At 40.0% G+C, this 12,737-nt stretch overlaps 1 protein-coding gene across 1 annotated transcript; it reads left to right on the forward strand.

Annotated features, from left to right (window-relative positions):
* Positions 1 to 641: 641 nt before the first annotated feature.
* LOC115016552 (thyrotropin receptor-like) lies at positions 642 to 12,737 on the forward strand. Its single transcript, XM_029444358.1, has 11 exons — positions 642 to 805; positions 896 to 967; positions 5,995 to 6,069; positions 6,826 to 6,900; positions 7,054 to 7,128; positions 7,232 to 7,309; positions 8,032 to 8,100; positions 8,293 to 8,370; positions 8,563 to 8,751; positions 9,609 to 10,698; positions 10,776 to 12,737. The coding sequence occupies exons 1-11, from the start codon at positions 642 to 644 to the stop codon at positions 11,055 to 11,057; spliced, it is 2,247 nt and encodes a 748-aa protein (XP_029300218.1). The 3' UTR covers positions 11,058 to 12,737.

The raw sequence follows: 12,737 nt of genomic DNA on the forward strand, positions 1-12,737 counted from the left end.
TTACTCGCTCTCAAAGCTGCTGTGTTAAGGTTAGGGTTACTGACTGCTCACATGGGCCACCTGGTGGTTATTGGTGTACACTGCAGTTGGTGCTGGAATCAGCTGGATAAAATATAAATTGTGGCAATAGCAGCAGTTGAAGGGGGTAACATCTGTTGAACATGACTGACATACTGTGCCATGACAAGGGTGCCATAAACTAACTTTGACATTCATCTTGGAATGCCCCTAAAATAAGAGTTGCATACCATCAGCTTCGTTTGATGGCACTGCTGCACATTTTGAAATTTTCATTGCAACAACTTTGTTAGTCAAAACTCATGAAAATAATTGTTCATCATTATTACATTGCAAATGACTATGGTGTATATATTTTTCTGTCAGAGAAGCCCATCAGGGATAGTTGACCTGAGGCAATTTCTATGTGAGACTTCACTTTTTCTGACATCATTTGTAATTACGCAAATAAACACATGTTTATCATTAGATTTTTACTTTGAAGGTCTGGACCAGAAGTGCCAGTTTGTTATCTTGCTAGACATCCACTATTGGCCAAATTCCAGGACAGCCCAGCCTCTCCCTAAACCTCTCACTGTACAGCGCAACCTGGGAGTCTCCACCACTGAATCACCACTCTTACAATGAAGCCTGATTTGAATCTACTTTTTTTCATTTTAAGTATTGTGGAGGTCACTCTTCTTCTGGAATACTGTCCAACTCATTGCCAGTGTAACTGGGACATCTACAGTGTGTCATGTTTTGGAGCTGAGGTCATGCCTGTTTTCCATTCCAGCACACAGGAGGTGTAAGTACCCACATTCTTACAACTCTGATTTAAGCTTGTGATTTTTTGTATTAAGACTGAAATTCCCAATCGTGTTTATTTCTGTTTCAGGTGGCTGGTGGAGACCAAACTTTCTTCTATTCCTCAGAATGCATTCGCCAACTTGGCCAACATTTCTCACATGTAAGATTCTCTTTTTTCCTCAACACTAACCCTTTTCTTTCAAACCGACATAATTAGCAAGAACAGAGAAAGTCACTTGTCACGAAAATTGAACAATATTAAAAGTAGCAAAGAGCTCACTCAAAAACCTCCACCAAGAAAGTACAACATGTTAATCAACACAGTGGAAGTCTTGACAGAATGTAGACAAAAAATACAATTACTGTAGAAAGACAAAAAGCCTCCTAGAAACATAGTAGTGGCCCGCTACCTCTTCGAATATATTTTCCGTATGCTTCAGAAAAGAAAAAGGGACAGGGGGGGGCTGGTGCCGGTGCGTAGTTCACTCCTCTCCTTTCCTCCGGGGGCGAAACAGAGGGGAGGAGGGAATGTGAATGCGCAAGGCAAGAAAAAAACAAAAAACTTGAATTTCAGGGGGCACGGGGTTCCGTTGGGGGAATATATATGTATATATTTATTTTAACGGTGCGCAATCGACCTTTTGGGCACCCCTGCTCTATAACAGCGTCCCTTGAGTTCCTCCTTTGCTCTCATAATAACTAAAGCTACTAGATGGCGCTTTAACTCGAATGTATGGTTTGAAAGTTGTTAATCGAACTCTGGCTCTTAAGTAAAGAACAGGACAATTCTTATTGGGGGAGGGCTGAATCATATATGTTTGATCTTATAGACCAGGGGTATTCAACTAAAATTCTAAGAGGTCCAGTTAGAGAAAATTGGGGAAAATCCTGGGTTAAACTGTTCTCTGTGGCTGATGATGCTGACAGGTGGCCTATTTGCTTTATTTTGTCAGAAATCAAAATCATATTGCTTATTTTCTGTGCCCTCAGTTCAGACTTGGGTGGGTATGTTTGTGCTGTGCCTCATAGTGGCGTTTCACATCACCACTTTTAATGAGCACCACGGTCTCTGAGCACGAGACACTGGTGTTGTGTTCCCAGTGGGAAGGATGAACATGAATGAGTCCATTCTGGGTTGAAAGCTCTGTTGACTTTTCTCTTCTTGGAGAGCGCCATGAGTAGTTATTGTTCTCTCCCTGTCTGCCGCTCACTCGTATCTTCGTCTGTGTTTCTCTCCCTTTCTCCGTCTTCTCCCCCTGTATCGCTAACTCATCTTTCCGTCTGTCACACGCCTCTCGCCTCTGATCTGTCGCAATGTTTGCCGCTTGGAATGCACAGATTTGATTGGCTGAGTAGCATCACGTGGGATGGCTTAACTCGCATGTAATTGGTCTGTGAGTTTCCTGAACCGCTAAACCAGTGCCTTAAAAACGAGAAAAGCTGCGCCGGTTAAAATAGAAGCGCCCCGTCAAAATTGAAAATCCCTTAATAATTGATTGATTATAGGTCCGGGTCCGGATACGTCGGCGTCTGGTCCAGACTCGGACCGCGGTCCACCTGTTAGTGACCCCTGTTATAGACCCTCCATAGTGTTACATACATTTTCCTTTGACCTGGCCATTGAAAAATAAATGTAACTCCCTCCCTCCAAACCAAAACAATATAATTATGGCAAACATAACAAAGATGTGAAAACACAATTACTCTAATTTTGATTAAAGAGCTTTAAAATACACAGACACAAGCTCTGTGAAGAGTCTGAGTAGGCCTACTGCAATATGTTCATCCTACCCCAAATAACTAATAGCGTAAAATTGATTGATAAATTAGATCAGATGATGTATAACCCTAATGTGTATGAGATCAGATGTCTGACTGTCTGATGGTTTTTAATGTCCCCAAAGGGACATTCATTTTGCTCAGGTCATATTAACAGACAATACAACATATATTATATATATATATATATATATATATATATATATATATATATAGACAACACAGTACAAAACATGATTATAAAATACAAGATGCCTTCTAATAATTATGTGAATATATGTGTGTGTGTGTGTGTGTGTGTGTGTGTGTGTGTGTGTGTGTGTGTGTGTGTGTGTGTGTACACACTCACTCGATTGACTGGTGAGCTCTTACTGTAACTGAATTAGCTAAATAGGCCCAGGCACTCCGTATTTCTTTTTGCCCTCCAGTCACATATTTGAATGTTTGTTGTTACGTGCTGTGGTGTGTATCTCTGTCTCTCCCTCTAACTCTCTTCCTCCAGGTACCGCCCTGGAGATAAAAGACTTGGGAGAGCTGCAGCATGTCCCAATGGGCCAGTTGTCAGCGTGTTACCTGCGTGTAGGTTTGTCTCTGTACGAGACGCAGTGGTTTGTTTTTTGGCTACCTTTTGAGACTGTGACTTTTAGTTTTTGGATTTATTTAATTTAACTTTAACTTCTTAACTGGTTGTGTTGTTTTTTATTTACAGTGCCGCTTTCTTCCATTTATAAAAAGGTGTTTTCAGTTGGTGTTTGGAAATGAATATATTGTGTATATCATCCAACATGGGTGATTTACAGGTTGGGACGTAAGCGTGACGTCACATGCACACGATCTATAGTCATTTTTGTGTCCCTGGCATATATATATATATTTTGTCATACTTGACATCAAAAGAAACATATAAAGATGATCTACTCCTAACTCTAGGCGTGCTTTCTTAGGTACAGAAACCAGGCCAGATGTCTTCCACAGCACAGGGACCCTCTCCACACTCAGGCTGAAGTGTTTTCTGTTTTAGCACTGTGTGCAGATTGTACATAAAGAAAACAATTTTGTGGGCTTTTATTCTTTTTGCTGTTGTATCGAAAGAGGTATTAAGTATTGTTTTTTTATACTAGTATTGTATCGCAGTTTAAAATTCTTGTATCTTGACAACCATAGTGAGTAGTACCTGGTACTTTTTTCCACCAGGTAAGAAAGAAAGCAAGCTGAGCCCAAACCAAAAAGTGGAGTTATAACACTGCAGACCATTGATTGGTCAGAGAGAATCGTCACCAGTGTGATGCAGGATATCCTTCACAAATCCTTGACTTTTAGATAGCCAAAAAGTGTTCGCAGGGGATCGAGGAGGTTAGTTGGCTGAAGAGCTAAGGGAGAGGTGAATAGGACCCCCGTAGTACCTTGGCTACCCGTCTACTTGTAGTACCCACATTGCGATGAAGCTATTTGGGTGCTGCGTCTGTAGTCATGCGAGGTGTGTGATTGCAAACGTGAGTAAGATGTTTGGCGATTGCAGACTGTAAACAACCAGGACAATGGCATGGGAAAAGTCTCTTGGCAAATAATATGGACGTAGGCTCAGAAATAGGGACTCAGGAGGTAGAGTGGTCATCCACCAGTAGAAGGGTTAGTGGCTCTAACTGATCTCTATATGAAATCCAGCCAATGATGGTATTGTCATCCGCCAACTTCACAACATAGTTCTCTTCATGTCTAAGGATGCAGTCATTTGTGTACAGTTTGAGCAGGAGAGGGCTGAGCACACAGACCTGGGAGGATCCGGTTTTTCAGCAGTAAAGTGGAGGAAGTGTGACCACCAATCTAAACTGCCTGAGGTCTATTTTTTAGGCTGTTGCAGAGTGTGATACTCAAGCCAAGTGTGCTAAGTTTGTCAATTAGTTTCATAGGTGACATTGTGTTGAATGCTAAGCTGAAATCAACAAACAGCTTTCTGATGTAGGTATTGTTATTTCCCAGAGGGTGAGGGATCAGTGGAAGGCACTCTGTTGACTCTTGATGCAAATTGGTGAGAGTCCAGTCTGGCTGGGATGTTGTTTTTCATGTGCTAGAGAAGCAGTTTCTCAAAGCACTTCATCAGAATGGGGCTGCCACAGGGCGGTGGTCGTTAAGACTAGACACTGCAGACTTTAGGTACAGGGACAATGGTGGCTGTCATGAAGCAGTCACTCTCCTAATATGTTGAAAATGTTTTTTTGTTTGCTGTACCAGCTGTATTTGTATTTTCTCGATCTGAGGTTCACCCACTCACAGAAGGGATTGGCCGTCTGAAATAAATTACAAAAGCAAATCTTCATCTTTGTTGGTGCACCTCCTGCCTACCCACCATTTGTGTTTTATGACTTCCTTTAGAACTTCTGCTACAACTTCCATCTTTTGGATATTTATTACAATTTATTCTACGGAGGACAAATTATATCACAATCCATCCAATAGTCGTCAAGACAATTAACTCAAAAACACAAATGTCAACTTCATGGTGGCGCTGTAGGAAAAGTCAGAGAATCACCGATGTCATTAGGATACATTGTCTATGAGACATAGACCATGAAGGTCTACTCTGTACCAAACGTTGTGCAAATCAATAAAGTAGCTTAGATATTGAGATATTTCACTGTTTATGATTACTCCAAATGAATTACTGAGATCACTGGGTACAAAGACATGGTTAACTGGAGACCATCTTGAAACCCCAAATCGGGCCATGGTCGTAAAGCGAGGTAGCCAATGGCCCCGTTCCCACTTTCAGTGACAGACAGAAATATAGACACCTGGCACAATATTTAAAACATATTCTGTGGTAGTTCCCGCTACAGTCGGAGTCTCTAGGAGGCCATTTTGCCACACACAAACAAACTCATGAAGGGAAAACAACACCAGCGTCGCTGTTGCTGTTGTTGATCAGACAGGTGTAGACAAACTCCATAGGTCAGTAAAATGCATTCATGTCAATGAGCCACTTCCACTGTAGTGTTCAGCACTGTTTGCAGTGAAACTTCAATCAAGAACATTTTTATTATATTCCATCTGTTAGTTTTATACAGTGCTTGCTGGGCAACTTTGGTGTTCTAACTCTGATATTTAGATATTGACATGTGGCTTTCTAATTTGTAATTACTCACAAATAATATTAAACTATTTAACTATTCATTATTGTAACAATTGTGAATGATTTATTCACTTCTTTTTTTTTTTACTGAAAAACACAATTGGCCTCATGCAAGACCAGTTATGTATTCTTATCCTAAAACTATTTTACCTTTTATCAATGAGGTTCGCTCACACAAGTGCACGCTCTCTTAAATCCAAACATTTGTTTGTACAAGTTGTTCTAAATAATAAAGTTCTAGTCTTTTATTAATTTTGTTTGTTTGTGTGTTTTTACAGATACATCTCTCATGATGATAATATACGATATCTTGAGAGGCATTCTTTCCACAACCTGTCCAGGGTCACCCACATGTATGTAATCTTCAAGCAGTGCAACTTCATGTTGATTAAAATGAAGCCTCCCCATGGATGTATACACACACATAATGGATTGCCGCCACTGATAGCACTATCACTAGCAATTCCTATCTGCTCCATCTCAATGTTAGATTCACAAGAGATATTACACCAATGACATTACGGTGCAAAAAGGCCGATAAAGTTTTGCAGTTGAGTGAAATTACCCATGTTGCAAAGTATAAAGTATTAGTACTTATCTTTGTGAATTTCACTGTTTTTGCAATGACGCTAATCTGCAATGGTGAATTGCAATCAGGTTCTAGACACGTTTCAAGCATAATTAAAGCAAACAGGATGCACCTGTCCACAATTTGGAGTACAGCTAAAGGGGTAAATACTTAAGTAAACGGGAGATAGTTTTTAATTTCTTTCTGAAAACATGTTTTCACTTTGTCATTATGGGTTATTGAGTGTACATTGATCGGTAACAACTGTATCCATGTAAAATTGCATCTACTACACAATTGTGTGCAAAAGCTGAAGGGGTCTGAATACTATCTGAAGCCACTGTATATGAGAAAGTGACATTTTGAATTACGAAATAGTATGTCAATTTAGTATGTTAAAATGATGAGATAGTAAAGTGTGTGCGTGTGTGTGTGTGTGTGTGTGTGTGTGTGTGTGTGTGTGTGTGTGTGTGTGTGTGTGTGTGTCTGTCTGTCTGTCTGTCTGTCTGTCTGTCTGTCTGTCTGTATCTGTGTCCAATAGACAACTAACTGGTATCAAAACACTGTCATACATAGACCAAGAGGCATTTAAAGATCTGCCTAATTTAAAGTACCTGTAAGTAAAATTTAATTTGCTCATTTATGGTCTTGTCTCATGCATATCATATTTTCACAAGAAAACAATGTAAATGTTCTATAAGTAGTAGTAGCCAACATTTATGCAATGCTGTTCCCCTATAACCATTAACTGAGATGTGTCTCCACACAGTGGGATCACTAACACTGGGCTAACCTCCTTTCCTGGGTTACAATATATCCAGTCCAACCAAGATGATTTTATTTTGTATGTATCATTTAAATATACCTAACTGGAATGTCTTTTGTTTACTAAGATTCATTAGTTTTTAACGGGTGTAAAATATGTAATGTTCATACCTTTCTTGCAGGGAGATCGTAGAGAATGTCTTCATAGAAGTTATACCTGCTAATTCTTTCACTGGAATATCTAAGAACACTATGACCATGTAAGTAAGATGTAGAGTTGAACAATGACTCAAATCTCATTTTCAGACTCATTGCTACTGACTCACTGACATTGAAATGACAGTTCTGTGGTGCTAATTTCCTTTTACAGTTTTCAGCAGTGTGATTTGATCTCTCCTAATTTGATCGCACTTACTATTATAAAAAAATAATAATTTGAATTTCAAGGCATAACTATATAAAATCTAGCTTTTTGCTTTTGAAGTATGAAATAATAAAGAATGAAAATTATGTGGGCAAAAGTTCAACTTTACGGAAAAATCCAAACTCCAATCTCAAGCCCGTTGAAGTCATCCGGGGGGACGGACACACACGCCTGATCAGGCCGGCATAAATCGCCACAGACACCACAACCCTGGTCAAGCTTTCCCTGCCGGGGACAGGAATAATCAGCAGTGTGGAAACTCGTTCGGCAAAGGCTTGAATGTAATGAACGTTCATTTATATTTAAAAGCCCTTCCAGCTTTAAATAATGTCTAAAATAATCAAAATCTTCTGCCAGGAAGAAGATGATATAACAGAAAATATTTATAACAGATGGAAGACTGTAAATACTCTGCAAGTATGTCTCTTCAGTTATGTGACATCAGGAGATTGTGTTGCACACTTTCACAAATAAACATGGAAATCATTTTCCACTTCCAAATAGGAGATATTTGAAGGTTCATCGTATATTTTCTTTTTTCCCCTCTTTTTTTTTTAGCATGCTGAATAACAATGGTGTGAAAGAGATCCAGCGCTATGCCTTCAATGGGAGCAAACTGGAGGAAGTGTATGCCATTTTGAATTATTGCAGTGAAACAAAAACAAAAGCTCACACACAGGATTGAACTCGCTAATATTTTAATTACATGTAAACCTGACTGGCAGGCAGGCTGAGTTACGATTGTGTCGTACAAAATGGTTGTATACAGATAAGTTTTAGCCACATTACTTTGCCCCTAATCTATTCTCCATTCTTCAGGTATCTTCATAGGAATGTGCATTTGGAACGAATAGATGAATTGGCATTTTATGGTGTGATTCGCGGCCCAACGCATTTGTGAGTGAATGTTCAGAATATGCAAAATAATAAAAGAAAAGTAATTTATGTTTTGGGGAAAATAGAGAAAATAAGTTTTTCTTACATCTCATAATGTTTTTATTTTGCAATTGCAGCTCATGCTGATGTTGGACACAGGAACAGCCTCAGCTTTGTGTCCAAATGAATAATCTGAACCTTTTGTCTTTCCAGAGACCTTTCAGAAACCAAAGTTAGTTCTTTGCCTTCAATAGGTATGGAGACCATTGAAATGCTCCAAGCTAAAGACACTCAGGCCCTCAAAGTACCTCCCCCCTTTAGAGCCTTTCTCCATTTACAGAGTGCTGAATTGACCTTCCCAAGCCATTGTTGTGGTCTCAAAATGTTGAAAAGATGGAGAGGGTAAGTAAGAAAATTCTAAGTGTTGGGAAGTATTTTCCCACTGTGGCGTCTTCTCTTTTCTTTGTTTTACCTTCAGGCCCACGCTACAGTGTACAGTATGTATTGGGGTACTCGGAAAAGATGGGCCAGTCTAGAGTGATTTCAAAGAATTTAGTGAATAATTGAGTAATTTTTCATTATTGTAATGATTTTTATATTTAAACATGTTACTGTGAAAAGAACCTGTGCACTGTTGACCACTTGTAGTCACTTTACAATGTTCTGCTCCTCAGACCTTTACCAGGTGACTGTACATTAACAAAACCTGCATCTCCAGGCAACCATACAAATGAAGGTCAACGAGCTCTGCTAATTGTAATATCAAACCCTAGCTTTAAGATCATCAAATATTTGTTTCGATATTTTTGTGATTGGTGATCTTTCACTATTGTGATTATTATGAGCTTACATTATTATTATTTTTCCAACGATGAGATTTTTAGGCAATATTGGCCTGTTTTAAAAAGAAATCATAATATGATAGATTCTGCTTGTTTCTACTTTTAAACAAACAATCATTTATTCATTTATGTATTTGCTTCATGCTTTGACATTGATATTCTGCATTGTATTTGTACCTGGTTGTCCCTTGTGTTTGATTGATATGTGTAAATGTACTATGTGTCATTAACAAAGTGACTGCAAGTAAGCGACAGAGTGCATTTTTACTTTTTTTCCCCAGTCAGGAGTTTTTGATCCTGTGAAGACTTTCTGGTGTGGAATAACTCTGTAGTATATAATATTTTATCATTTTCATGCATCTAAAAAAATGTTGTAGTTCATTCTCTGATTAATAATCCGTATTATCTGTGTTCAAGACACTCTGAGGCCGTTATTTGCAATCTGACCCGGACTGCTTTGGGAAAGCTGCAGGAATCCTCAACGGCTCTCTCTCATAGGAATCTGGAACACAAGAGCTACCAACATCTAAAAGACAGCTCTGGTCTTCCAACTGCCGACAGCAGAAGTCACAATCATTACTACGACAGCCCCATTTGCCCAACGGAAGAGTCTCAAAATGAGGGTTTGTTTTATGTGGAATTACCTACAGAGCATCTCAATGAAGGTTTTGACTTTGCACTGTGTGATGAACATAACACAGATAATCATGGACTCTCGTGCACCCCGCTGCCTGATGCCCTGAACCCCTGTGAGGATGTGATGAGTCAAGGCTTCCTGAGGGTGCTGGTCTGGGTGGTCAGTCTGTTAGCCATTTCAGCCAACTTCCTGGTGATGTTCATCCTGCTGACCAGCCGACAGAAGTTGTCCGTTACCCGTTTCCTCATGGGTCACCTGGCGTTTGCAGACTTTTTTATGGGGATATACTTACTGCTCATTGCATCTGTCGACCTCTACACACGCTCCCGTTACTATCACTATGCTATTGCCTGGCAAACAGGTGGAGGCTGCAATCTAGCAGGAACATTATCAGTGTTTGCCAGCGAGCTATCTGTGTACACATTAACTTTAATCAGCCTTCAGCGCTGGCATGCAATCTTCTACGCAATGAGGCCAGACAGAAAAATGAGGTTACGCCATGCAGCTGTGTTGATGCTCCTCGGCTGGTTGCTGTGTGTGATCCTAGCACTGCTGCCGGTGGTTGGTGTGAGCAGTTACCAGAAAGTGAGCATCTGTTTGCCCATGGACACTGAGACAACTGCTGCTCAGGCCTATGTGGTCTCTGTGCTAATGATTAATGTTGTTGCTTTTATGGTGGTATGTTTATGTTACCTCCACATCTACTGTATGGTGCACAATCCCCAGCACCAGTCAAGCAGATATGATACAAGCATGGCCAAACGCATGGCTGTTCTAATTTTCACCAACTTCCTGTGTCTGGCTCCCATTTGCTTCTATGGCTTGTCTGCAGCTCTCCTCCAACCATTGATGACTATCACAGATTCCAAGGTGTGACTTCCTCTTGAGCTTTAATCCAATTATTTTCTTTGTTTAATATTAAGGCTGATCTAGTTTTTTCTCCACAGGTGCTGCTGGTGCTTTTCTACCCTCTCAACTCTTGTACGCACCCATTTTTTTACGCTATTCTCACAAAGGCATTTCACCGAGACATCCTGATGTTGCTGAGCCGGATGGGGCTGTGCCAGCGGCAAGCACACCTCTATCGAAGTCAACTTGTCAGTATATGCAGAGAGACAATGTCTGCCCCACAGTCCAGCTCCCATATCCCAAAATGTTCAAGTACAGGAATCACCGGACTACAAGGTGCCCTAAAGTTGTCTTGCAGCAGTAGATTTAAAAAACATTAAATTGTACCAATATATAAATGTCCTTGTATATACCAATGAACAGAACCTAACGATTACACAGTATTACGTGGCCTCTTACAATATGTTGTCCATTAATTTCTTGTATGAGAATACCTCCGGTTGATTTCTGTTCCAAAATAATGATCCAAATATTAATCTGAAGGTAACGACAGCAACAGTTTAGGCTTCGGCGGTGAGGGAAAGATGAGTGGAAATGTGTCTAAAGCTGCATAGAAAATATCAAGATAAGGAGAACTCAGAGATAAGAGCACGAGAAAGTGAAGGTTGTCAGGTAACAGCGTCTGAATACCCCGACCTTACCTGATCATTCTTGTGACTTTTACAAACAGGCACACCCATGATCACACCCACTTTATGTTGTGATTGGTCAGGTGTGTGGCGGTGGGAAGGTAAGCAGCGGCGCTTGTCGTCTGTACAACCAAGTGCAATGCGATGAATAGCTTCAAGAAGAGACAATCTGAAATTGTGCACAGTCATCCCCATTTGCACAATTCATCGCATTCATGGAGAGCTGTTGGAGAGAGATCAGGTAGACAGTGAGAAGCCACCAGGAAGAGGCTATGACCGCAGGGTAGGACCCCACCTTCTATTGTGGTCAGCGCCGTTTCTGGACATGTTGGTGCCCGAGGCCGGATGTAACCGGCGCCTCACAGGGCATTGATCTTTTCTTTGTTATTATTTGCTCTGCCTCCATATTTGTAAAGCATTCTTGGGTCCCCTGAAAGGCACTATAAAAATGCAAGCTATTATTATTTATCAACAGCTTCACTCAACTTCTGTTCTGTATCATGTCATCAACATGCTCTGTATATAAGTAGCTTTAACTGCACACTAGTCCTTATAAAGTCTTGTCCTGGTTTATTAATATACAACATAACCTGGTCGTTAATATTCCTGTATGATGTTATCCAGGTTACTGATCAGTGTCTTCCCTATTATTAGACATTATGGTTGTCCTGACCATGTTTCTCATCTAATATTCATTTTAATTATATTTTTTCTTTCATTATGAAACATACAGTGCACACTTTAGGCCCGCATCAAACTTAGTAATGACATTTTGATATGTTTTACAGTTTAATAGCTCTGCATTAAGAAAATATAGCATGCTTGTTTACTATAATATTTTCTATAGTATCCTACAGTCATTTATATAATGTCCATAGAGAGAGGTCAGTGTGAAGGTCTAACACAGAATTTACTGACAGCTTTTTATATTTTGTGACTCCGCAGCTCCCTCGTTTAGAACTTTAGCCTTTAGTGTTTTAATAGAGCACAGTGTGGCGACTTTGACTGTTGTCTTTCTAGGAGCAAATGTCTGGATTTAGTTAGTAACCAGATAGGTAAATAGGTAAAATTTGCTAGGATTTGCCTGCTCCACGACATCAATTACTTTAAAGCTATTGTAGACAAGCCTCTCTCCAGAGCCACTCCCCCAGCTGGAGGACGGGTCTACGAGATGCCAGTAAAATTAATTGCCTACCATTGCTTTAGTTTCAGAGGGTAGATCATTGTTTATTATTATAAGCTTTATTTATTTAAACCTACTGACTAAATGACCTGAGTTGAAGGTGCTCCTGCGAATTACCAGAATTATCCATTTATGAGTTGTATCCCAGTGTGGATCATATCTTTATGGTCACAGTGAACATAAGTAAC

The sequence above is a fragment of the Cottoperca gobio genome, chromosome 12, assembly GCF_900634415.1.
Source record: "Cottoperca gobio chromosome 12, fCotGob3.1, whole genome shotgun sequence".
NCBI classification, from domain to species: Eukaryota; Metazoa; Chordata; class Actinopteri; order Perciformes; family Bovichtidae; genus Cottoperca; species Cottoperca gobio.